The 27,532-nt window shown below is 42.3% G+C and overlaps 1 protein-coding gene and 1 long non-coding RNA gene across 2 annotated transcripts in view; one reads left to right on the top strand and one right to left on the bottom strand.

The window, feature by feature from the left end:
* The first annotated feature begins 1,440 nt into the window (after positions 1-1,440).
* TMEM67 (transmembrane protein 67) overlaps positions 1,441-27,532 on the top strand; it is a 58,294-nt gene continuing 32,202 nt past the window's right edge. The window contains exons 1-13 of the mRNA XM_058668799.1: positions 1,441-1,704; positions 4,039-4,127; positions 9,017-9,110; positions 14,495-14,594; positions 16,287-16,356; positions 16,452-16,526; positions 18,383-18,445; positions 20,337-20,491; positions 20,616-20,724; positions 21,400-21,486; positions 21,759-21,824; positions 24,845-25,001; positions 26,001-26,124. Of these exons, the coding sequence (XP_058524782.1) occupies positions 1,482-1,704; positions 4,039-4,127; positions 9,017-9,110; positions 14,495-14,594; positions 16,287-16,356; positions 16,452-16,526; positions 18,383-18,445; positions 20,337-20,491; positions 20,616-20,724; positions 21,400-21,486; positions 21,759-21,824; positions 24,845-25,001; positions 26,001-26,124 (1,412 nt within the window). The 5' untranslated portion in view covers positions 1,441-1,481. The remainder of the gene's footprint in view (positions 1,705-4,038; positions 4,128-9,016; positions 9,111-14,494; positions 14,595-16,286; positions 16,357-16,451; positions 16,527-18,382; positions 18,446-20,336; positions 20,492-20,615; positions 20,725-21,399; positions 21,487-21,758; positions 21,825-24,844; positions 25,002-26,000; positions 26,125-27,532) is intronic.
* Positions 21,395-27,532, bottom strand: part of LOC131481156 (uncharacterized) — a 151,142-nt gene continuing 145,004 nt past the window's right edge. The window contains exon 4 of the long non-coding RNA XR_009246102.1: positions 21,395-21,519. This is a non-coding gene — a long non-coding RNA (uncharacterized LOC131481156). The remainder of the gene's footprint in view (positions 21,520-27,532) is intronic.

Genomic DNA, 27,532 nt, shown 5'->3' with positions numbered 1-27,532 from the left:
ATCAAAACAAAAAACCAGAATGCAAATAATGTATGCTAAATCAGAGAGTATAGTAGGCAGTTAAGATTTTCCTGGTCCCAAGTTTTTCTTTTTTTAATATAAAATTGAAATAAAAATAATAAACAAAATATGAAATTGTTTTACTCCCCTTGTCTTAACTTCCCCAGAGCACGTTTTTTTCTTTTTTTAATTATTATTATTTTTATTTTTACATAGTTGATTAGGGTGATTAGAGTCAGGAGCTACAAGAACGTGGGTGAGATCACCATTTCCACATTCGCTTTTTTCCCCTTCCTGTATCTGGGGTAAGAGGGGAGACAGGAGAGAAGCCACACCAAGCCTCCCCAATGCCTCTGCACCCTGCGATGGAGGGCAGCCACCCGACACCACCCCAGGGTCCCTGATGTGAGGCATGCTCTGAGGGTCCTGCTCATGAGGTTTCTGAATTACTGATTGACCTAGTCCACCTGAGAGTCTCCAACTGCCCACTTGGCCATGGTAGTTGATCAATTTATTCTGGACTGCCATGTCTTCCTTGTGCACTTGGATCTACTGTTGAAGCCACTGAGCAGGCCCAGCTCTGACGCATGCACTCCATGATCAAACCACGGAACCTGCACTTCTCTATAGTTGGGGTTCTAGCTCTGAGTCCACCAATTCAGTTGGGGGGATCCCCAAAGAAACTTCATCTGAGGTGATCCCAGAACTGATTCTGGTGTGCGCTTACCAACAGAGTCCGGCACAGTCTGTCGGCCCAATCAGCTTATGTACATGCTGGTGGTTGCAATTGCTGGGTCAGTTCTGTCCCCAGTCCTGTACTTTACGTTACATCCCAGCTAATTCTTGCCCACCACATACTTGGCCTTCACATAAGCCAGTGGGAGCTCTCGCCTTGTTGGAATGACCCACAAAAACCCTCACCAGGCCTGCCCCCTGCACTGGTTCCCGTGCTTGCAAGTATGTATATTTTTATTGCAAAATCAGATTATCTTCCGTCCGACGATTCACTCCCCAAGTGACTGCAATGGCCGGTGCTGCGCCGATCGGAAGCCAGGAGCCAGGAACTTCCAGGTTTGCCACAGGGGTGCAGGGTCTCAAGGCTTTGCGCCGTCTTCGACTGCTTTCCCAGGCCATAGGCAGGGAGCTGGGTGGGAAGTGGAGCTGCCAGGCTTAGAACCGGCGCCCATATGGGACCCCGCCCTGTTCAAAGCGAGGACTTTAGCCGCCAGGCCACCACGCCCGCCCCATCCCCTATTTCTTTCCCCCCCCTCCCCCCCCCCACAGGTATTTTCAAACAACCCGCCTCGACCCGGCAGTGCATTTAAGCCGTGGGTCCCTCCAAGCTTTGGTAACCTAGCAACCAAGCGTCCCCGGCGGAGGCTTCTGGGACCCCGACCTCGGTTGTCCAATCAGGTCAGGGGAGCCGCCGCACAGGCCGACGGGACTCTGAAGACGGCGCGTCCCAGTCTGGCGTCGGTACCATGGCGACGCGCCTTGGGGCGCCGCTGGAAATGGCGGTTTGCTCCGTGTTTCGCGCCCGGGATTTGCCCGCTTTCCTGCTGTTGGTGTTGTCTAGCGTTTCGCGGTCTCAGACCTTTTCTCTCCCTTTCCGGCAGCCGGAGACCTGCGGCCAGGACCAGTACTTCGATATCTCTGCGCTCTCCTGTGTTCCGTGTGGAGCCCACCAGAGGCAGAGTGCTCAAGGTGAGACGCTGTGGGGTGACCCCGGCACCCCAAATACCGCTTCTGCCTGGGCCCCCGTCCCCGGGTCGCGGAGACGCCTATTCTGCAGGGCGGGGCTGGCTGGCACGTGTTAACTGCCCACGCCCGAGAAAAGGGCTTTGGGAAACCCTAAATCTGTTAGTGATGCTGGAATCTGGTCAGGTCAGCTCCTGGAAAAGCCTCTTACCACAAGTAGAAAAGCCATAGTAAAGCCCTCTCTCATATTCTGAAGTCAAATTTTAAAATAGAAATTTGAAAGGCATACTAATAGAGATCTTCCACTGGTTCACTCCACAAATGACTGAAGTCGGAGCCTAGAACTCTGTCCCGCATGGGAGCCAGGGTGCCCGAGGACTGTGGTCATTCCTTGTTGCTTTCTCGTGGCCCATCAGCAGGAATACTGGCCAAGCAGTGCAGCGTAGACGGGACTTGAACCCGCCCTCAGAGGGGATGCCAGCAATTCAAGCCACAGCTTAACCTACGGTGCCACAGTGCTGGGCACCATCTGGGATGTTTTCTCTGTCAGAGTGACCCATTGCATTCGCTGTGTGTCATCTGCAGACTTGAGTTGTCATTCGGACAGCTCATGCTGTTCAGGTCACGTGAAGTAGGGCTCCCCGTCCGTGTCCCACGTCCCGTTGCTGGTTCAGGTCACTGCACTTGTGCCAGGGGCCAGCTGCAGGTGTCCCTGCCATCCCTGTGGGAAGAACTCTCACTTCTGGTTCAGCCTGGAGCTTTGTGATTACTGGAGGAGGATACCAGCAGTGAAAGACACCTCTGTATGTCATCCTTCCTTTCCAAGAAAAGTTATAAATACGAAGGATAAAGCATTTTACACTCTAAAATAGAAATTATTCATTTCGTAATTAGGAATCTAAATACCGTGTATGCTACACTACAGAAGGTCCTTTGAGTACAGCTTCTACCTAATGGCTCCCCCTGAAAAAATGCTTTTGTTTCTTATCCAGTGAACAAATAATGCCTGCTTTATGATTTTTGCTGTCTGTTCAGAGGGAAATAGGGTTGTATTAGAATGAAGATTACTTTTTGAATATGGTTTTGGTTAGGTAAATTTGAATTCATTAAATATATGTGTATGATTTAGAAATAAGAAATGTAGTATTTCCCACAGGGTTAAATAGTGTGCTAGTTCAGTGCTCTAATTCTGTTTGCTCTTAGCACGGTAGCAGGACAATAGTAGCTGTGTACCATTCTTCTCAGGGCGCACGTGCTAACCTACGAGACAGTTACAGCTGTTCTCTCGATTTAACTGAAGAGGTACCCCAGCACAGGCGCACTCTAACTGTCCCAGATGTACTCACTGAAGTTGAGCTGAAGTTGGAACCCAGGAAATATGTCTCTCGATTTGAACCTAGGCGGTACTGATTCCAGTGTCTTACAAATCATTTTTTTTTTTTTTAAGATTCATTTCTATCTGAAAGGCGAAATTACAGAGAGAAGGAGAGAAGCACAGGTTTCCATTGCTTGGTTCACGCCCCAAACGACCACGACCACAATGGCCAGAGCTGAGCTGCTCTGAAGGCAGGATCCAGGAGCTTCCTCCAGCTCTTCCACCACCTTTCCAGGCCACAGGCAGGGAGCTGGATGGAAGTGGAGCAGCTGGGACACCAAACGACACTCACATGGGATGGTAGCAATGCAGAAGGACGCCTAGTGTGTTACTCCACAGCATCAGCCCTTGCTTTTGCAAATTTGTTTTTAAGATTTTTTTTTTAATTGGAAAGGTGAATATACAGAGAGGAGGAGAGACAGAGAGGAAGATCTTCTGTCTGATGCTTCACTCCCCAAGTGGCCGCAATGGCTGGAGCTGAGCCAATTTGAAGCCAGGAGCCAGGAACTTCTTCCAGGTCTCCCACATGGGTGCAGGGTCCCAAAACTTTGGGCCATCCTCGACTACTTTCCCAGGCCACAGGCAGGGAGCTGGATGGGAAGTGTGGGCGCCGGGACTAGAACTGGCGCCTGTATGGGATCCCAGTGCGTGCAAGGCAAGGACTTTAACCACTACATTATCACGCCGGGCCCAAGATTTATTTATTGCAAAGTATGATATACAGAGAGCAGGAGAGACAGAGAGGAAGATCTGCTGTTCGATGATTCACTCCCCAATTGACCTCAACAGCCACAGGATACTAACTGGTGCCCGTATGTGATCCTGGTGCAATCAAGGCGAGGACTTTAGTTGCTAGGCCACTGCGCCGGGCCCTGCTTTTGCAAATCTTAAAAATTACTAAAATTTTCCTATATTGGAGTTTTATTTTTCGTTTCTCATGACAAAATTGACTCTTTTCCCATCAGGTACGTCATGCGTGTGCCTCCCTGGATTTCAGATGATCTCTAATAATGGAGGACCTGCCGTTGTTTGTAAAAAGTGCCCGGAGAGCATGGTATGGGGAATCTATTTTCAAATAACTCTACTGTATAAGTAATAAATTCAACATTTAAACTTTTCATGCTACATTTTTTTTAAAAGATTTATTTGTTTTATTGGAAAGGCAGATGTACAGAGTGGCGGAGAGACAGAGAGGAAGATCTTCCGTCCAATGATTCACTCCCCAAGTGGCCGCAATGGCTGGAGCTGAGCCAATCCGAAGCCAGGAGCCTTGAGCTCTTCTGGGTCTCCCACGTGGGTACAGGGTCCCAAGGCTTTGCGCCGTCCTCGACTGCTTTCCCAGGCCATAGGCAGGGAGCTGGATGGGAAGTGGAGCAGCCGGGATTAGAACCAGCGCCCATATGGGATCCCGGTGCGTTCAAGGCAAGGACCTTAACCATTACACTATCACGCCTGGACCTTGTGCTACAATTTTTTTTAAAGATTTATTTATTTTTATTGGAAAGTCAGATATACAGAGAGGAGAGACAGAAAGATCTTCCGTCCGATGATTCACTCCCCAAGTGACTGCAATGGCCAATGCTATGTCGATCCAAAGACAGCAGCCAGGATCTTCTTCCGGGTCTCCTACATGGGTACAGGGTCCCAATGCATTGGGCCGTCCTCGACTGCTTTCCCAGGCTACAAGCAGGGAGCTGGATGGGAAGTGGAGCTGCCGGGATTAGAACCGGCGCCCATATGGGATCCCGGGGCGCGTTCAAGGCGAGGATTTTAGGCGCTAGGCCATGCCACCTGGCCCGTGCTACAATTTTTAATACTTGCTTAAATACCCTCAACCTTTATATGTAATAAGTTCATAAATTCAGTAAATACATTAATTTATACCATTGTCATCCTATCGCTTACTTCATTATATCATAATTTTTGGAAAATGAACATTGTTACATATGTTAATTTTTGGCTAATAACATATTTCTCAGTTATTTTGAATCATTTTAATAGCATTTCTGACTTTCATAATAATGTTTCTTTTCACTGTCATATAGAAAATATTAAAATCTTAGTACTTATTGAATCTAATCCATAGCCATTATTTGTAGGTATGGTAATAGTTTGGTATATTTATATTTTTCAATATATTGATCTTCACTGAATTATTAACAATAAAATAGAAATATGATGCCAGATCAGATTTGTTTTTCAGTGATATTTCAATTTTTAATAATTTTTAAAATTCCAATGTAGGAATATTAGCAAGTATAATTTTTTTAAAAGATTGATTGATTTTTATTGTAAACTCAGATATACAGAGAGGAGGAGAGTCAGAGAGGAAGATCTTTTATCCATTGATTTACTCTCAAAGTGACTGCAACAGCCAGAACCATGCCAATCCGAAGCCAGGAGCCAGGAGCTTCTTCCAGATTTCCCACCGGTGTAGGGAGGAGTGTGCAGGGTCCCAAGACCTTGGGCCGTCCTCCACTGCTTTCCCAGGCCACAAGCAGGGAGCTGGATGGGAAGCGGGGCTGCCGGGATATGAACTGGGGCCCATATGGAATCACAGCACATTCAAGGCGAGGACTTTAGCCACTGGGCTACCACGCTGGATACACCAAGTATAATTTTTAAAGGATTTGCTTATTAATTTATTTTACAGACAGATATTCCATCCTCTGGTTCACTCCTGAAGTGGCTGCAACAGCTGGAGCTGAGCCAATCCAAAGCCAGGAGCCAGGAGCTTCTTCCACGTTTCCCCTGTGAGTGCAGGGTGTGAAGGCTTTGGGCCGTCCTCAGCTGCCTTCCCAGGTCACTAACACTAAGCCGGATGGGAAGTGGAGCTGGCAGGATATGAACCAAATCCCGGCGCATGTAAGACAAGAACTGTAGCCACTAGGCTACCACGTTGGGCCCCCTTTTTAAGATTTATATTCTTGAAAGTAGCGTTACGGAGAGAGATAGAGAACGCACACAGTCTTCTGCTTTCTGGTTCATCCCCAAATGGCCATTTCAGCTAGGGTAGACCAGGCAGGATCCTGGAGCTTGGAGCTCCTCCCAGGTCTCTCATTTAGACAGGGCCAAGTACTTGGACCATCTGCTGCTGCCAGTGGCACAGGGGCCAGCCTAACACAGCTGCAACAACACCAACCCCAGGACTGTGTGTCTATAGGCCGTAAAATCCACCCATATTGCCTGAAAAATTAAATTTCAAAAACTAAAAGTATTGCATTTTTAAAAACTTCAGTAATTTTAGAACAGATAAAACAGTTATTAAACCAGCCTGCTAGTGACTTAATCCTATCAATATTTGTTGTGTTTTAGCTGAAGATATTTCAAAAAACTCAATGAAAAGTATAATTAAAGAATGTTTAGGTCTCGGTGTGGTAACCTAGCACCTAAAGTTCTTGTCTTGCACGCACTAGGATCCCATATGGGTGCTGGTTCTAATCCCGGCATCCCCGCTTGCTATCCAGCTCCCTGCTTGTGGCCTGGGAAAGCAGTGGAGGACGGTCCAAAGTGTTGGGACCCTGCACCCGCGTGGGAGACCTGGAAGAGGCTCCGGGCTCCTCACTCCTGGCTTAGAACTGACACAGTTTCGGCTGTTGCAGCCAATTTGAGAATGAACCAATTGATGCAAAATCTTTCTTTCTTCCTCCTCTCCTTTCTGTATATCTTTCTAATAAAAATAAATCTTTATAAAAAGGACTGTTTATTCTGCAAAATATTTCTGAAAAACATGCAGTTTTACCACAAAACACATTTTTCATGAGCTTTTTGAAGACCTTTGTATGGCTTTCAAAAACTGTTTGCATTGCACCCAACCAGCATAAGCTGGAACTGGTGGCAGAATGGACCAGCCCAGGCTACAGCACCCACTGGCAAATGGCCAAGGTGAGATGGACCATGCCAGACTGGGCTGTGGCACCCGCCAGCACACATGAGACTTGGTGGCGGAGGTGTGAGCCTTGTAGGGGAGCTGTGGGGATTCTCCTGCTGGGCCACTGCTCGTACTGATGAGTGTGAAAGCTGGGACTAGTGGCACAGCACGCTGGGCTAGGGCAAAAATACCTGTTGGCCCTCATGTGAACTGTGGGTTGGGGGAGGGGAGAGCTGGGCTGGGCTAACTGACGATCCATTGGTGCAGGCGTGAGACAGAGTAAGGGCAGGCTGTTTGGACTTTGCCACAGCATCAGGGGCTAGGACTAGGGGGCAAGTCCTGTCAAGCTAGACTGCAGAACCACCTAAATAGTGCAATATCTGGGGCAGGGAATAGGTGCAGTAGGGAAACTGGGCACCTCTCTGATGGGCTGCAACTCCCACTGGTGAGCATGAGAACCAGGGCAGGCCTGGCTATAGAGGGAGTGGCACTTGCTGGCATGAGTGTTGGCTGGAGGGTGGAGTCAATTGGGATGCGTTAGGTTTCAGTGCCCAGTCATGTGTGTGAAATCTGAATGGGACATGGGACAGACTGGAGTAGTCCACTGCACATGCTGGCAGGCACAGAAACCAGGGCTGGGGACTGTTGGGGATCACTCTGACTCACTGCAGCTTCCGGTGGTGTACATGAGAAGCGGGGCTGGAGATAGATCTGACCTAGCAATTGTAGCTACCAGTGTGGACATAGGCTGGCGTGGGTGACAGAATGAACTGGACTCCATACATGTAGGCTCACACACAAGAGACGGTCTGAGATTTCTTGCAGGATCCCCCCCCCCCCCCCAACAAAACTGCTGGATTCATAACTCCAGTCATGACGAGACTGGCAGAACCTGTAGTCTTACAACGGAGTGCAAACTGGCCCGTCTTGGTGGTTTGACGGAGCGGTGGACAAAATACCCGGAGGCACACGGAAGATAGGTCAGACCATTGGAGCCTGCAGAGAACACCTGGTACCATAGCAGAGGACGGAGGGCAGAACAAATTGCTTAACTACCCAAGTGAAGCATGACAGCAAATTTCTGGGTGAACGGAGACTCAGAGGTGGACTATGTCAGTCAATGGATCTTGGAAGGATTTCCTCATCCTTGGATCTGTGAGACTGGCAGCATTTCAGAACTATCCAAACCAGTTAAGCAGAACCCTCGGGTGACATCGGGTGTCCATTCCCAGTCCCCACATACTGAGACGATTGAGAGGTCGGGTGTGGCTTCACCCCTTATTTCCACCCTTCGCCCAGATACAGCAAGGAGAGGAAAATGTGGAATCTGTGGTTTCACGCACTTTGCCCTGATCCTGGACCTTTCTCACCCTGATCAGTTATGTAAATTTCATCAAAAATGGCATAAGAATTTTTTTGCACCAGTATTAGCATCCATCAGTTCAGTTTTCCACAAACTTTTTAAGTATCCCTATATTTATAAGTTGAAAAATTTAAATGACTGAATTATGAAGTCAGAATCTTTTTGAACCAAAGATCATAATGAAGAAAAAACTATTTCCAAAAATTACTTTTAAAAGTAGTAATTGTAATAACACAATTTTATATTATAAGTATGAATTAGCTATTCAGTGTAATTTTTATTTGAAAGATTTGCAGAGAGAAGTAGAGACAGAAAAAATATCTTCCATCTGCTCATTCCCCCTCAAATGGCTACAGAAACTGGAGCTGAGCTGGTTTGAAGCCAGGAGACAGGAGCTTTTTCTGGGTCTCCCACGTGGGTCCAAGGGCCCAAGCATTTGGGTCATCCCTCGCTGCTCCACAAGTACATTAGCAGGGAGCTAGATCAGAGCTGAGCAACTCGTCCTCAAACCAGTGCCTCTGTGGGAAGCTGGTACCACAGGCAGAGCCTTAACATATTAGAAATTCCTATACAGCTACTGTGTGTGTGTGTGTGTGAGAGAGAGAGAGAGAGACTCACTGAATATTGTTATACATTGTTGTGATATTTTGAACCTGCATGATCGTGTAAGAAGCTGGTCAATTTAAACCTATTATTATTGTTACTGTAGAGAGGTGTCACCGAAGATGGTTGGAACTGCATTTCTTGCCCTGGTGGCTTAACTGCAGAAGGAAAATGCCACTGTCCCACTGGCCATATTTTAGGTAAGAATTGGATTATTTTTGAAATGGTAATGATGACTGTTCATTTGTATTTTCTCACTTTATTTTAAAAACTCAGAGGATTTTTTGTATTTTAAAATTTTAAACATGAAGAGAACAGTTAATGTAATTCACATACAATCCTTAGAATGACACTTTGCCTCCCTTTCCTTTCTTTCTGATGTTTGAGACAACATTTTGAATTTACTTTTTATATATATGTGTGCCCTTTAACTATCAGTGTATAGTTTCTTGGATACTTTCTATTTTATTTGTTCATTTTTTTAAGGATTTATTTATTTGTTTGCAATGCAGAGTTACAAAGAAAGGGTAAGAGAATATCTGTCCACTGATCCCTGCCCAAACGCCTGGATGTCTGCAGCAGCCATGGCTGGTTTAAGTAAAGCCAGCTCCAGGAACTCCCATCCGGGTCTCGTGGGTGGCAGAGGCCCGGGTACCTGAGCCGTCTGGTTTCCTTCCCAGGCACATTAGCAGGGAAATGAAATGGAATGAGACACGTTTGCATGAACATTCTCACACCGGATGGCAGGACCTTAAGCAGCTGCCTTGCCACAGTGATGGCCCTGTGTTTGGCTTTTGAAACGGATCTTAAATAGCTTGAGGATTATTTAAAAGTATCTTACATTATTCATGCTCAAAAATTGAATGATGATTAAGACATTAGCAGGCTTTCGAAAGAAAATTAAAAGCTCTGATTTATTTTCTTTTTTTTTTAAGATTTATTTATTTTTTATTACAAAGTCAGATATACAGAGGGGGGAGAGACAGAGAGGAAGATCCTCCGTCCGATGATTCACTCCCAAGTGAGCGCAGTGGCCGGTGCGGCGCCGATCCGAAGCCGGGAACCTGGAACCTCTTCCGGGTCTCCCACGCGGGTGCAGGGTCCCAATGCATTGGGCCGTCCTCGACTGCTTTCCCAGGCCACAAGCAGGGAGCTGGATGGGAAGTGGAGCTGCCGGGATTAGAACCGGCGCCCATATGGGATCCCGGGGCGTTCAAGGCGAGGACTTTAGCCGCTAGGCCACGCCGCCGGGCCCTTTGATTTATTTTCAAAGTAAGATTGGATGACTGCATCCTTATATGGTAAAATACATGCCTCAACTTCTTAATTATGTTGAGGAGATTGTAAGCTTTCTTGTCAATGGCAGGACCTGGTAAAGATTGTAAATTGTTTTCATAAAAGGGAAAACATTTATTGGAAAGAAAAAGCTGAAAAATGATTATTTGCTAATGATTCAATTATGTGTTTAGAAAATTTGAGGGAGTCACTAAACATTATTATGAAAGTAAGTTCTAGATCTAAAATTAACATCCAAAGATTCTTGCTTTTTAAAAAATTAATTTGTTTTTTATTGGAAAGGCAGATATACACAGAGAAAGATACACAAAGAGAAAGATCTTTCATTCCCTGATTCACTCCCCAAGCAGCAGCAATGGCTTGAGCTGTGCTGATCCAAAGCCAGGAGCCAGGGCCTGTTCCGGGTCTCCCACACAATCTCAGGGTCCCAAGGCTTTGGACCATTCTTGACCGGTGCCCATTTGGGATCCCTGTGCATAGCCACTAGGCTATCACGCTGGACCCCAAAGGTTATTTCCATGTAAAAAAGTACTCCTTTAGATAATAATATGAGGGCCAGCATTATGATGCAGCAAATTAAGGTTCCATCTGCAGTGTCAGTTTGAGTCCCAACTGCTCCACTTCCTATCCAAGTCACTGCTAATTTTCTTGGGAAAGCAGCAAGAAATGACGCAGGTAGTTGTACTTGTGCCCTTGTTTTGGGATATTAGATGGAATTTCTGGTTCTTGACTTTGGCCTGTCCTAGTCTCTCCTGCTGTCGCTGTTAAGATGAGCCAGCAGGTGGGAAATCTCCCGATCAGTTTCTCTTTTCCTCTCGCTCCCTTTCTCTGCTTTTCAAATAAAGTGATTTTTTTAAAATTAAAAAAAAAATGTGGTGGTAGGAAAACATCGCTTTTACCAAACCATCAAAAAAAAGTACTTAGGTATACACTTTGGAAGAATTCTGTAAGGTAGATAATTGTTGAAGTTTTTTTAATGTTACTGATAAAATGAATCTTACCAAATAAAAATACATTTTCATATTTGGACTGGAAGATTAGATATTAGAAAAATATCAGCTCGGGCCCTGCGCGGTGACTTAGCGGCTCAAGTCCTTGCCTTAAATGCGCCAGGATCCCATATAGGCACGAGTTCTAATCCCGGCAGCCCTGCTTCCCATCCAGCTCCCTGCCTGTGGCCTGGGAAAGCAGTCGAGGACGGCCTAAAGCCTTGGGATCCTGCACTGGTGTGGGAGACCTGGAAGAAGCTCCTGGCTGCTGGCTTTGCATTGGCTCAGCTCCGCCTGTTGTGGCCACTGGGGGAGTGAACCAAGAGGTGGAAGTTCTTTCTCTGTAAATCTTTTTGTCAAATAAAAAACGATTAAATAAATCTTAAAAATATCTAGGGCCCGGCGGCGTGGCCTAGCGGCTAAAGTCCTCGCCTTGAACGCCCCGGGATCCCATATGGGCACTGGTTTTAATCCCGGCAGCTCCACTTCCCATCCAGCTCCCTGCTTGTGGCCTGGGAAAGCAGTCGAGGACGGCCCAAAGCCTTGGGACACTGCACCGGTGTGGGAGACCTGGAAGAGGTTCCAGGTTCCCGGCTTTGGATTGGCACAGAACCAGCCGTTGCGCTCACTTGGGGAGTGAATCATCGGACAGAAGATCTTCCTCTCTGTCTCTCCTCCTCTCTGTATATCTGACTTTGTAATTAAAATAAATAAATCTTTAAAAAAAAAATACCTAAAGAGAAAAAAAACTGGCCTGCAAAACAAAACAAAAGTCAAGTTGGGCTGCATATTATGTGGTTGTTCCTCCTCATGTGCCATTGATTTTGAAGCTCTAAAACTGAGCCAGAATGTAACTTCCACCATAAGTAGCCTGTGTTAGATGTTAGGTTACAGTGATGCAAAACATACTCGTACAAGGAAACTAGCTCAGCTCATCTGTTACGTGTATTTTATAACCAGTGTATGGCTGAGATGTGGAGAGCCAGAAGAGGGACACAGAGCAATCAGAATAGTTGGAAGTGATTATGTGCAGGTCATGGAAGGCGTTGTAGACTCTAATGGTGACCTCCAGAACTACTTTGTGTGCGGCAAGAAGCCAACGGGAGATTTTAAAGAGTAACATGGGCCCAGTGCAGTAGCCTAGTGGCTAAAGTCCTCACCTAGCATGCACCAGGATCCCATATGGGTGCTGGTTTTAATCCCAGCGGCCCTGCTTCCTATCCAGCTCTCTTCTTATGGCCTGGGAAAGCAGTCGAAGACGGTCCAAGGAGTTGGGACCCTGCACCCACACGGGAGACCTGGAGGTAGCTCCTGTCTCCTGGCTTTGGATCAGCTGAACTCCAGCCCTTGCGGCCACTTGTTGAGTAAATCAAGGGATGGAAGATCTTCCCTGTCTTTCCTCCTTTCTGTGTATCTCACTTTCCAATAAAGATAAATAATTTTTTTTTTAAAAAAAGAGTAACATGATCACGTTTAAATTTTGAAAGGTTTACAGTAGGAGTGGGTGTTGGGGACAGGCTAAACTGGTGTTGGGATACCTGTATCCGCCTTATCGGAGTGCCAGGTTTGAGACCCAGCTCATGAGCTTCTTTCCCAGTTTGTTTAATGATCCTGAGAGAATGGCCCGAGTACCTGGACCCTGCTAACCCAGATGGAAACCCAGTGGCATTGCAGGTGCTTGGTTTTGGCCGGGCTTAGCCCTGCTTGCTGTAGGCATTTGAATGGTGAACCAGCAGGTAGGTGATTGTAAGCTAGCTGGCTGGCTAATCTCTGTGTTTCTCTGCTTTTCAAGTGAATGAAAATTATCTTAACATTAACAGGATTTACTCTAGCTTTTGCGTGGAGGATAAAAACATCATCCTGAGAAGGAAGCTTGTTATAAAGGCCGAAGTGGGTGATGATGATATTTATAGCAACATTTTAATTGTAGAGGTAGAATGGAGACCTGAAAGCATTTACAAGTTTATTATTATTTTAACGTGGGCTATCAAGAGACCAAGGACTGAGACTTGAGTAAAGAAGTTGTTGAATGCAGTTAGTTACCAAGTTACCGCATGTTTGTAGGAACAGTGAGTTGTCCTTTATTTTTGTTAGTCATTTTTTTTTTTACCACCATCGAAGAACTTCAGTGGTAAGACTGAAATCTCTTTACCCATTTTTTCCAATACTGATTCTCTGTTTCTCTTTCAACCACAAAATAATTTTTTTAAAAGATTTATGTATTTTTATTGCAAAGTCAGATACACAGAGAGGAGGGGAAACAGAGAGGAAGATCTGCTGTGTTGATTCACTCCCCAAGTGACTGCAATGGTAGGAGCTGAACTGATCTGAAGCCACAGCCTGGAACCTCTTCCGGGTCTCCCACGCGGGTGCAGGGTCCCAAAGCTTTGAGCCGTCCTAGACTGCTTTCCCAGGCCACAGCAGGGAGCTGGATGGGAAGTGGAACTGCCAGGATTAGAACTGGTACCCATATGGGATCCCAGTGCTTTCAAGGCAAGGACTTTAAGCCACTAGGCCACTGTGCTGGGCCCCACAAAATAATTCTAACCTCTTTTGGGATGTGTGTGATAGATCTTTCTTACTCCAAGACTTGATTCTGTAGTACACCTTTTTCAATGAACAGCATAATCATTTAGATTTACCTTTTTCAGTGAATTCTTTTCAGTGTTTATGACATATAATGGATGTACCAGTATTCTGCTGTTTTAGATGCTATTTCAGGGTTTTTTTTTTTCTCTCTCGTCTTTAAAGCTTTAATTTGCAAGTCAGAATTACAGAGAGAGGTTTTTTTTTTTCATATGGGATTCCAGTGCTTGCAGACAGAGGGTCAGTCAGTTGAACCATGACACTGGCCCCAGCAGGTTGTTTTCTGACAAATCATACTTCAGTGAGAACGCTTACACAAGGGTGTCTGTGGGTCTGTTATTTAAAAGTAAAATTGTATTGTCATAGGGGATGTGAATTTAAAACTTTAATGTACGGACACTACTAAAAACTCTAGGTATAGAAACAGATTAGCAGTATATGAAAACACTTGCTTTTTCATCTCAATGTTACAGGAATATATAGGTAGGGAATAAGAAAGTAAGGAAAAATATTACTGATTACTGTGGTGACTTGAAACTCATGTATTTTTTTAGGGTAAATAGGGAAGGTGTCACTCTTCATAGTTTATTATGGAGATGTCTGACAAACCTTTGTTGAGGATTATTGGAATTATTATGAAATGTTTTCTAAGTGTATAAAAACTTGTGTGTTCACTATGTGTTACATGTAAACTTTGTTTCTAACTTGTTTAGTGGAAAGAAATGCTAATGGAACATTGTTGTCTCAAGCAACTTGCGAGCGCTGTGATGAAACGGAAGACGCCTTTATGGTTGCAAACGCTTTAGGAAACAGGTAAGTGATACAGCAGGAGCTGGCTTCATTAGTGTCACCTTCCGTTGGTGTATACTTTGTAATCTTAGAAAGAAAGTATTTTCCTGTCATATTCCTTGTTCCTCAATAACTGACCAAGGTTAGAAGTGTACTTGAACAGTTAAAAAGCTGGGGCCTGGAGCCCGAGACAGGGTCAAGGTCACATTGCATTGTACTCTCTTGGTGGTTTGGTTTGTTCAGTGCAGTAGGTCACAGTCCCTTGTCTGTCTAGTCCCCTGACTATGACACCCATTCGCAGGCTGCGATGGTTCAGAAATCATGGATAAATTCCTTAGCATAGTGCTATATGTGATTTGTGCATAATCTGCGGTTACATAACAAGTACTGTGCTAACATCTTTGCCTATTACGATGTTATACCAAAGACATAAGAGTACTAATTATAGTGTAGATGTATTTGACTTATAATGCTATACTGCTTCCTGTTCCCGCTTGTTTTTAAGCATACTACACATACATACCTCTGCATATATGCTTCTTCCCACTGTTTTAAATATATTTTATTGTTTTTTTAATTTCTTTGGAAGATTTTTCTTTATTTGAAGGACAGAGTTATAGACAGAGTGAGAAACAAAGAAGTCTTCCATGAGTTGATTCACTCCCCAAATGCCCCTGCCAATGCTAGGCCAGGCCAAAGCCAACAACTTCTGGGGTTCTCACATGTGTGCTGGGACCCAAGCTTTTGTGCTATCCTCTGCTGCTTCCCCTGGCACATTAGCAAGGAGCTGGAGCAGCTGGCAGTCAGACTAGCATGTGGGATGCTGGCACTGCAGGTGGCAGTACATTGCTGGTGTCTTCATTTTTTTTTTTTTTTTTTTTAAAGAAACCTTAGAAACCTACCTGATGATTTCCTTCTAAGCAGTTCTCAGTTTCCCGAGTTTAATGCAAAAACTAGTCGAGCAGCTTATCCTAGGAACGGTTCCTGTTGGATCATCCTTCCTCAGGTTCATCCAGCTACAGCATCCAAATACGGGGCTGATCCCCGAGTTCACCTGTCTGAAGCTTGTCCAGGCCCAGGCTGAGTGTTTTGCTGTGTTCCAGACCCACTTCCTGCCTAGTCTTTCATACAGTGATGAATGCTCACATAAACCTGTCAAGATGCTTCTTCCTTCCTCTTATCTCATTCATTAATGACAAACAGGAAGTACTTTTATAGAATAAAGCTGATAGCCATATTTTATTTTCTAAAATATTAGCTATGTTTGATGAGATTGATGGTATTGTTTTTAAACTTATGCTGTCTTTCTGGTTTGTGACAGATAAAACAAGAAAACTATGCTTGATGCAACTACTTGTAAAAATTGTAAAAAAAAAATGATTTGTAAAAAATTGATATAGTTCCATTTGTGTGAATCTGTTGGACTCTTTTGTCAGTTCAGTAGCCTCTCTTTGTTACTCAGTATTCTTTATTCTTTATATCTGGTTCAGAAATAGTTAAATAAGTGGTTAATTTCTTGATTTTTGCTTTGTCTTACATTATTACAAAAGAGTGATATAAATCCTGATTAGTATTAATATTTTTTAATTTATTTAAGCAATTGTTTAAATGAATGAATTTATTCTAATCCAGTGTTTAGGAAAACAATTTCTTAATTAAATCATGCTAAGTATAATTCTTTAACATTTTAAAAATTATTTCTGTTATATTGAGCAGGTGTGTCCGATGCGAACCAACATTCATTAATACCAGCAGGTCCTGTACATGTTCAGAACCGAACATTTTAGTAAGGCTACTCCAATTGATAAAGTTTATATTTTTAATCCAATTGCATATTCATGTCCATAAACTGGATCTTCTTGCTCTTGTCTATCCGTGAAGACAGGGGGATTGTGTTTTAGCAGAATGGGGAATTTTCCTGCCCGTATGATTTCAACTGCACGTTATGCAGAACTTGTGAGTATGTTTTGGTTTTTTTTCTGCATTGTTAAAGAACTCTTTATTTCTTCCTGTGATAATTAATTTTGGGCTGAAATAAGAAGCTTCTGTGTGTAAATCACTGTGAAATAGAAATTATTGGCGTTGGCATTGTGGCCACTATTGAGTGCTGTTTCTGACCCAGCTTCCTGCTAGTGTACCCGGGAAGGCAGCAAAAAATGGCCCAAATTCTTGGGCTTCTGCCGCTCATGTGGGAGACCAGATATGGGATGCCTGTGCCAAAATGTGGAGGATTAGCTCACTGAGCCACAGCACTGGCCCCAGAACTTTATAAGAGAGAGTTCTAAAATTGTACTCTCCATTCCTTACTTACCCTTAACCTACTAACTGTAGTCTCCATTGATGATGCTTACCAGGTTTATTTGATTTCCATCATTTTTTCATATTTACTAATGAATATGCTTCTGATAAAGATGACTTCCTCTGTTTACATAAATGAATGCATATATATGTACACACATACTATTATTACCGTCAGTGTGCTCATTTGTTTTGAGCTTAACTTGACCAGTAAAAGCCCCTTCCGATTCATTCCTTTGTCTTCTTGATATGTCCACATCCTTGTTCTTTTTAATTTATTTATATTTATTGGAAAGGCAGATATACAGAGAGAAAGAGACACAGAGAGAAAGATCTTCCATCCACTGGTGCACTCCCCAAGTGGCACAACGGCCTGAGCCACGCTGATCTGGAATCAGGAGCCAGGAGCTTCTTCTGGGTTTCCCAGGCGGGTGCAGGGTCTCTGATGCTGTTTTTGCTTTCCATTTTTGCATATGGTTTTCAATGTTTTTCTTTAATATTTATTTTTATTTATTTGAAGGAGAAAGAGAGAGAGAGAGAGAGCTTCCATTCTCTGGTTCACTCCCCAATTACCCACAACAGCCAGAACTAGACCAGGCAAAAGCAGGAGCCAGAAGCTCCATCCTGGTCTCCCTGCCTCCCAGATGCAGTAGCAGGAAGCTGAGGCAGAAGTGCAGAGAAGTAGCTAGGACTCCAGGTGGCGCTCTGATTTGGGATGAGGTGGCCGAAGCAGGAACTTACCCATTGTGCCACACTGTGTGCTCCTTCTTAGCTTTTTCAATACCAGCATTTTTTTTCTTAAAAAATGAAAGTTTTTGCTTATTGAAGAGATGAAAACAGTGCCTCATTTGACTTTAAATTACTTTGCTAGCTGTGGTGCTGTGTCGCATAGAGTTTGGTAGTGCTACCCCACCCATGTATAGGAGGCAATTAGTCGGCTTGATGCTTCTCAGTGCCTCATGTTTTAACAAGGCATACAATGAGCTTCCCACAGCAGCTCTCAGCCAGAGGTTTCAGGACTCATGTGCTCTTTGCTGTCCCAGAGATTCTGAGTCTGGTATTTCCTGTGTTTAGAAAAGTCCACATGATGCCCACTTTGGAGACTTGAAATCATTCCTCAAATTTCTCTTTATTATTACGTGTCAGCTTAATACAGTATTTGTATTTCTAAATCAACAAATTTTAGCATTTCAGTATACAGTTAAAATCTATTTCTTTACTCTTTTGGTACTTTGTTTCTAGGAAAAGTAAAATGAGCAGAAAGGGTTTTTTTTTTGGATAATGGATACATTTTGCCTGCTTTTATATTTTGCCTTAATAGCATTATTTTTTAATGCAGTCTTAAATCTGTAATAACTGACACTAGGTAGAAATAAATTCTTATATTACCATTAGAATCTATTTTTCTGCTAACTTTGGGAAAGTTTCTTATTCATGAATATATGTGTTAATATCTTCCTGATGGTGTGATGTTTGGGAATCTTCGTTTAAACTTAAAATTTGTTTCTCTGTAGGGCATTTCCTTAAATTCAGAATGGTTTGCAAAGTACTTGCAGTCTTCAGCAGCTGCATGTTGGGTGAGTAAAATGTGAAAAAAAAATATTTTGAAAAATTGTGGTATATAGCCTTTCACCCAGGTAATAAGTTTGTTCTCTAATTAGATGTGTCTCCTCAAGCATGTCTATAAGAAGAACATTTCCTTTCTAGTAGATTGAAAGAGGCTGCATAAAGAAAATATCATTCACTATGTATAAGTTGAATGTATCCTGACTTACTTGTAGCACGCTGGTCCTCCTCCTGCCAGCACTGATACGTGTTCCCGCTGCCCCACTTCCTATCAACTCCCTGCTTGTAGCCTGGGAAAGCAACAGAGGATAGCCCAAAGCCAAAGGACCCCTGCATCTGCGTGGAAGACCTGGAGGAGGCTCCTGGCTTCTGGCTTTGGATAAGCACACGTCTGGCTGTTGTGGCCATTTGGGGAGTGAGCCAGTGGGTGCAAGACTTGTTTTTCTGTCTTTCCCTCTCTCGCTGTAACTCTGGCATTCCAAGTAAAACAAATAAATCTTTTTAAAAAAAGGAAGAAGGAGGAGAGGAAGTGAGATTAATGAAATCTGGAATGCAAGGTAGTTACTGTTATAGAGTTAGGATTGGACAATAAGATGCTGGACTCTATGCTTGGTATATGCCTGCAATGAAAGAATCTTGACTGGAATTGAACTGTAATGTTGCAACAAGGTGGAGGAATCCACCATAGTGGGAGGGCACAGGGAGGGGTTCAGGGAATCCCAGAGCCTATGAAACTGTGTCACAAAATGAAATGTAATAATAAAAAGAAAAAGACTTAGGATTTACCTGAAGGGAAAAGATTTTTGTGCAAAGAAAAACATGATCTTACATTGTTTTTTTTGGGGGGGGTGTGCAGGTTGTTTGTTTTACATTGGGTTTTACACTTGATCTTAGCCAAAAGGACAAGAAGCAATTTTCCATTGGGTTTTAAGAGGCTTACTGGAGCATGGAATAGAGTGTGTTGGGCAATGACAGAATGTAGGAATGCTTGGCGGAATATTACAGTAACCTGAGTGAGACATAGTGGGAGGGTGGACAAGGAAATAAACTGGAAATGAGAAAAATGAAAGGCTGGTCTTGTGGTATAGTATGATTCTGGAATCCTAATTAGAGCACTGATTCAAGTCCTGGCTCCTCCTCTTCTGATTCTGCTTCCTGCAGATAATGCCTGGGAAGGCAGCTGAGGATAGCCCATGTGCTGGCACCCCTGCCAACATGTGGGACATCTGGATGGAATTCCTGGCCCAGCTCTGGCTGTTGAGACCATTTAGGGAGTGAGCTAGCTGATGGAAGATGGCGTGTGTGTGCTCTCTCTCCACGCCACCTCCCTAACCTGCCTTCTCTTCCTCTCCCTTTGCCGCTCTTTCTTTTGCTAATGCCCCGCCACTCAAATAAATACATGTTCAACACTGTTAAGCCAACAGGATTTATTGATCAATTGGAATATGAGGAGGTAAAAACATTCACTCCAATGTTTTTGACTTAACTAAAATGAAGGTTGAAAGGGAAGTACAACAAATGACCTCACTGATGATTCATAATAAGCAGATTAAAGTGGATTAGATATGTGTGTATAAGATCTAACATAAACAATCACTTTTTCAAATATAAGTATTTTATTTAGTAGTTTTAAAACTATCATGCTATCAACTTTTACTTAATTTTTTTAGTGGTTTGTCTTTGTGTTTAGCCTGTATTTTATAATTGCTATGTACATATTATTCTCTTTAGCATATGGAAAGAGTCCTTTCTATTTTATCTAGAGAAAAGGTATTAACGAACAAAATTTTTAGAAGATTGAGAATCAATAACATTAAGATCAAGCCCAATTTTTGTTTCAGATTTGCTCAGTCTTTGAAGGTCGTGTAACGTGTAACTTTCTTTTTTGCCTTCGTCTCATAGATGTATGCCAATCTCACATCCTGTCAGACTCTTGGGAACATGTGTGTGATGAACATGAACTTCCATGATGCTGCCACATTTGATGCATGTTGGCTCTTCCAGTTTGTCTATGCGAACACTGCTGCACTAGGCACTGTTCATTCTATTTCATTTTGGTAAGAAACTAATTTTTACTGATGAAATGTCATTGTGATTCATAAAGTACAATTCAGTGTAACTATTTCCAGAAATATCAGTAAATATTTCTTCAAGTATTAAAGCCATTGTAATTGTCTGAAGGAGGCAGAACCTTCCGTGGCTGTTCTATGGAGACCAGCTGGGATTAGCACCTCAAGTTCTCAGGACCACACCTCTTCCTACAAACTTCAGTTTTAAAGGGAAAAATCAGGTACAGATTTACAGTATCTCTAGAGAACCACATCTTGATTTATAATCTTTAAAGGTAATAATGTTATTAGTCACAATTTTTTGTCTTTCAGGTCACTTAAAAACATTTAGTTAGTGAGTTAAATAAGTTTCACCTGCTTAGAGGAGCGAGCCTGTAAGGATTCACGCACGCAGATACTTGTGGGTGAAATGCATGGTCATGGCAGCAAGGTGTGCTGGTAGGATTGGGAAGAAGGGTTTCCTCATCAGGTGCAAAATAGTGTGTTCTTCTGCACTTGCACGTTTTCAGGAACTGCCTCCAAGATCAACTGGGACTCTGTGACATTTCCCAGCACTTTGCAGATAGAAATTTCTACCTCCTGCCTTTGGTCTTTCCCCGCCCCCTCCTCCAGATATCATAAGTTTGAAAGATTGTCCATCACTAATGCTGCCTTGCAGTTGCTGAAGTATCATTTGCTTGCAAAATATCACTTCAGTTTTTTTTATGTATATACATTTAATCATAGAAACAATTCGATTAATTCAGCCTCAAAACAGCGGGATTGAAATTTTAACAAAAGGGATCAGTCAGAAACGAAAACAGGGTTAGGCAACTGTGGTAGTTCATTTAATAAAGACTACTTACTGCCTTCAAAATATTTGACATTTATTTTATTCGTGCTTTTTCTCTCATCAGAACACAAAACTGAAGTTTGTTGCTGCCTCCTATGATATCAGCGGCCGTTTTCTCCAGTGGCAGTCTTTAGAAGGAGGTGTTTTACAGGTGAGTTCAAGTGTGCCCAGGAATGCTTGCTTTCTCTGCAGGCAAAGACAGCAGCAAGAGACACGATTCCTGGTTGATCAGTTACACACTGTAGTGCTTTCCTTCTGCGCTTTAAATTCGCATTGATGTAATTTACCCTGGCTTTGCATACCCTTGATATATTAAATGGACTTTATGTAGAGCATATATCCTTGTCGAGGCGTGAAAACTCTTGATGTATTCAAAGAAAAGGTTTGTGAGAGATACTTATTCATTGTATTATTCTGTTATAGCTTTGTCCAGATACAGAGGCAAGACTAAACGCTGCTTATTCTTTTGGAACAACTTATCAACAAAATGTGAGTTTGAATTTTTTCAGTCTGTATTTTACTTTGTTTTTTGAAGATTTTACATCAATAATAACTGGCAGAAAATTTGAATTTTTGAAATTAGAAATAATTTTAATGTAATGAATAATTTTGCTGATGTAATTTTGCCATCACCTGAGCTCCCAAATTTGAATGTAATCAGCATGAAGAGACTATCTTAACTTTACATGAATGGTTTCTTAATTAAATGTATAGCTACTTCTGGACTAACAGGTTATATTTGCTTTATTTTTTTATAATTATTTATTGAAAGGCAGAGTTACAGAGAGGGAGGGAGAGACAGAGATCTTCCACCCACTGGTTTGTTCCCCAAATGGCTGCAGCAGCTGAGCAGAACTGGTGCTCATGAGGTTCTGGTGTTACAAGTTGCAGTTTATTCCTCTGCACTACAACACCAATTCTTGGGCTTATAGGTTTTTAAAACACAGTGCCACTTCTGATCATTTAGCATTATAGTTAAGTCTTGCTTTATTTAATATTACTTTGGCTGGTATTTTCTAATTACTGTATAATATTTTGGGAATGCAAATTTTATTTGTATGTCAACTACAGTTAAGCATGTGCCATTTGTTTTTCTTACTCAGGTTTTGTAATTTGATGGAATGTTTTTATCACAATTTAATAAATGTTTGCTTTATTTAATAAAAAAAAGTCTTGCTTTATTTTATTTACTAATAAAAATAAGTTATTCTGGGCCTGGCGCGGCAGCCTAGCAGCTAAGGTCCTTGCCTTACATGTGCTGGAATTTCATATGGGCATCAGTTCTAATTCCAGTGGCCCCGCTTCGCATCAAGCTCCAGCCTGTGGCCTGGGAGAGCAGTTGAGGACGGCCCAAAGCCTTGGGAACCTGCACCTGTGTGGGAGACCCAGAGGAAGCTTGTGGCTCCTGGGTTTGGATCAGTGCAGCAGTCACTTGGGGAGTGAATCAATGAATGGAAGCTCTTCCTCTCTGTATCTCCTTCTCTCTGTAATTCTGTCTTTCCAAAAATAAAATAAATCTTAAAAAAAAAAAAAAGAGTTATTCTACCACCTCCTGGCAAATAAAAATGCTTATTTTTCTCCCCATATGTTCCTCTCTCTATATGCACTGTTTTCCTCTTATGCAGTGATGATATTCCTGCTTCTGATAACCATTTAAAAATTATAATATGGCATTCAATAAATAATTAAATATTTTAAAATGTTATAAGCCATTAAACATTTAGAAATACTTCTTGATAAAATATGTAAACATAGCATAGAACAAAACCACAATGAAAAATACCATCATGGAAAACAGATGGATAGAAAATAAACATTTTTTTAAAGATCTGTTTATTTTTATTGGAAAAGCAGATTTACAGAGAGAAGGAGAATGGAGAGAAAGATCTTTCATCCACTGGTTCACTCACCAAGTGGCTGCAGTGGCCACAGCTGAGCTGATGTGAAGCCACGAGCTTCCTCTGGGTCTCCCATGTGGGTGCAGGGTCCCAAGGCTTTGGGCCTTCCTCGACTGCTTTCCCAGGCCACAAGCAGGGAGCTGGGTGGGAAGTGGAGCTGCTGGGACACAAACTGGGTGCCTATATGGGATCCCAGTGGTTACAAGGCCAGGATTTAGCCACTAGGCTACTGCACCAGGCCTGAAAATAAGCATTTTTAATAGGAATTATCTTTGGCTAATGGGATTAGAGATCGTTTTTAGTTTTCCTTTTTTATAACTTCTAAATTTTTTCCCACAAATGTTAATTTACTTCTGTTGTCAAAATGATTTATGTTACTAGTATTTTTCTTAAAATAAATGTTATTTTGTGTTTATAATAGGCCAGAAGAATTAACACTTGTTAAATACCTGCTGCTGTATACCCAGCATGTTCCTTTTGTTATCGTATTTGATGCACAAAATAAATATGACATAATGTTATCCAGGTTTCATAGATGATAAAATAATGGGAATAGTAGGTAGTTTACTCAGTCTTATTTCAGGTAAGTCAGTGTTCTGTTAAGTTTAAAAACTGTGATAACTTAAGCCAACCTGGCTAAAACTTTTAAGTAGTTCACTCTCTAGACAGCAAAATTGTCATATAGGTGGAGAATTACAAAGAATGTGATCCTTGTTCTGTAGTTGTGTATGTACCAGTTCCTGGAGAACACAGGAAAGCTTTACAGAGTGAGTGACACTTTGATTTCTATAGTAAATAGGTTTGCCAGGAAAACCCTGGCGGGAGGGAATGTGGGGCAGAAACCGCATTTGCAACATTAGGCAGGCTCTGAAGAAGTCACATATTGAGCACCGCTCGTGGATTAGTGAATGTTGACCACACACCAGCAGGGAGCTGTGAGCAGGAAGTTGGTTCTCTTAGGGGAGCCAGATCGTAGACGTCATTACACGTCATGAAAAAAAACTGAGACCGCATCCCGTTGAGCAGTGGTTTTTAAACCTTTTCAGTGATATGCGCTTAGTTTAGAAAGTGGGACAGTCATCTGATGCAGTAGGGATGACACTGCCTGGGTCGCCTGCATCCCCTATCCGTGTTCTAGCTCTGCTTCCCATCCAGCTTCCTGTTCATGCACACCCTGCAGACAGCAGATGCAATCCTGACACCCACATGGTAAACCTGGCTTAGGTTCCTGCTCGTTGCTTTCTGCTCAGCCCAGCTCGTGTAGGCATTTGCAACTGAACCAATGGATGAAAGATGTCTTTATCTATGTCATTCTGCCTTTCAAATAAAATGAAAATTAATAAGTGAAAATTTGAAAATAAAGGTATACTTCTCCATCTGAGCTGTAGGTCAAGAACACAGTGGTATTTTTTTGCTGTTAGTTTTTTGGCCCTCTAGAAGAACCAAATACATAGTATTTGTGTTCAAAAGACATGTGAAAGCACACATAAACAAGAGAGTTTAAAGACTTTGTATATTGCAAAACTGAAGAAAAAACCCTGCTCTTATAAAAGCTAATAACTGTGGTTTGAAACTTACTGGTGACGCTTTTATTTTTAATTTGTTTTCCAGTGTGAGATCCCTATCTCTAAAATCTTGAATGACTTTCCCACTCCTGTATTTTATGATGTATACCTTGAATATAGTGATGAAAATCAGCAGCAGAATATCTGGGCTGTGCCTGTGCTAAATCTGAATCTCCAGCACAATAAAATGTTTGTGAACCAAGGTGAGACATGCAGACATAACATTCTTTCTCTTAGCTGAAAGCAGTCAGTAAGATAACCAACATGATAACTCAAAGTCACTGCTTGTATTTTATTTTATTTTTGTAAAATTTTTTGACTTTTTTATTATTGATTACATTGCATTATGTGACACAGTTTCATAGGCACTGGGATTCCCCCCACCCTTCCCCCCACCCCCCATTTTGGATTCCTCCACCTTGTTGCATTACCACAGTTCAAATTCAGTTGAAATTCTTTCATTGCAAGTGTCTACCAAGCATAGAGTCCAGCATCTTATTGTCCAGATAAGTTCAACGGTTTCTTGGGGAGACCATCTCTGGTCTGAAGGTAGAGCTGGCAGAGTATCATCCCGATCAATTAAAAGCCCCGACATAACATCAGTAACAATTTATAACGTTATGGAATTAATTGACATAATATTGAGTAACCAATATGTTAAAAGAGAAAAAGAAAAGAATGCAAGTTCTGAACCACATCCTGTGACTTGTACATTGAAAGTCACTGCTTGTAAAAAAAGGTCATAATCATGGACTCTCTGCAACTATATGGATTATACAGTATGTTGAAAACAATAGAATTGTGTTTTAGACTTTTTTTTACAATTAGATTTTCAGGAATATTATTCAGAAATATTGCTAAGAGTATATCCAGAGAAAAATCATTAGAGCTGCAAATAAGGACTTTTAGCTTATTCATGATAATCTTTTGGGAAAAATTAATTTTGCTGCTGTTACTTATGTTTTAGAAGCACATTTTAAAGATAATTTACAAGAAAAATCCTTCCAAATGAATGAATACTTCAATCAGCAAACATTCAAATGAGTTGTAGATGGCCATTTCCAGGAATGTCTTAGAGGCCCAGTTCTTTGCAATCTTATCTAAACAAAATTGTAACTTGTTTTTTATTTGTTCAGCAATCTTCTTAAAAGCCATCATGTACAATTTGAATTCTTTTAACTCCATTTTTTTTATAACGAAAGACAGTAATTCTGGCAAGTGGCTTCTGACGCGACGCATTTTCTTGGTGGATGCAGTAAGTGGACGAGAAAATGACTTGGGCAGTCTACCAAGAGTCGTTCGAATTGCTACTCAGATATCACTGAGGTAAGCAATTGGCTAAAGAGTAAATGAGACTAAAAATATTTGGGCAAATGTTTCAAAGCAAGTGTTTACTAATTGTCACGCGAGAACAATTTATGCAAGACTTTTGAGATATCTGTGTAGATTGATATACATCAACAAAATTGAGGAGCCAAGGAGAGGGATTTATATCTGAAGAGTCTAAGAAGTTTGTTGAGAATTCATCCTTGGGGGCCCTGTGTGGTAGCCTAGTACTTGCCTTGAACACGCCAGGATCCTGTATGGGTGTTGGTTCTAATCCTTTCAGCCCCATTTCCCATCCAGCTCCCTGCTTGTGGCCTGGGAAAGCAGTCTCTCTTTCTGTAAATCTGATTTTCCAAAATAAATAAATAAATAAATCTTAAAAAAAAAAAAGGATTCACCCTTGGATTCTGACTCTCCCTGTTGAATTAGGATTAAGAAGTGTGGAGGAGGAGGAGGATAGCAGTGAGCTGCTGTGGGCATTTCGGAAGCAGCCTGCGAGGTAACTGTCAGTAGGTCCCCTGTGCATCCTCATTTCCTGTAATGACTGTTGTAGGCTGGCCCAGGCATCAAGACCTCCATATTCCTAGGATACACAGAATACAACACTACCACAGAGTGATGCCTTGCAGCTTGTATTTCTGTGTATTTTTTTATCTCTAAGATCTTAACTGACTTCACTCTGGTATTTTGTGATGTGCACTAGATTTTAAAGATTTATTCATTTTTATTGGAAAGGTAGATTTCACAGAGAGGAGGAGAAGCAGAGAGATAGTGTCATCTGTTGGTTCACTCCCCAAATGGCAACAAAAGTCAGACCTGAGCCAATCTGAAGCCAGGAACTATTAGCCTCCTCTGGGTCTCCCATGTGGGTGCAGGGTTCCAAGGCTTTGAGCCATATCCTGCTGGTTTCCCAGGCCACAAGCCCGGAGCTGGATGGGAAGTGGAGCAGCCGGGACATGAATAGGTGCCCATGTGGGATATTAGTGCTTGCAGACAGAGGATTAGCTGTTTGAGCCATTGCCATGGCCCCAACGTTGGCATTTTAAAGCGCTGCATGTACACATACTTTTTTCTACTGCTATTTCATTTTAATTCACTGAATAGTCTCACAAATTAGTATGGAAGCTTGGTCATTTGTCATGCTGATATCCAAATGTGCTGCATTTTTAGCATTTTGTCAAGATGCCAATGTAGTATCACTAATAGAAATAAAATTGGAACTATTTGGGCTTTATTTTTTAAGTGTATAAACTGTACAATGCTAACTGAACTTAGGAAAATGTCCCCCACTCTCTTCCATAAACATTCTAGATCTAACACATCTTTAAAGGAGTTCATCTTTCTCTTCAAAAATAAGGAAGTTCTTTATCTTTTGCTATCATATACAGCTTTTCCTGCATCTTTCTCA

This window comes from Ochotona princeps, chromosome 9, assembly GCF_030435755.1.
Source record: "Ochotona princeps isolate mOchPri1 chromosome 9, mOchPri1.hap1, whole genome shotgun sequence".
Taxonomy (NCBI): Eukaryota; Metazoa; Chordata; class Mammalia; order Lagomorpha; family Ochotonidae; genus Ochotona; species Ochotona princeps.
The sequence above is the reverse complement of the archived record's forward strand: the minus strand, read 5'-3'. Positions and strand labels throughout refer to the sequence as shown.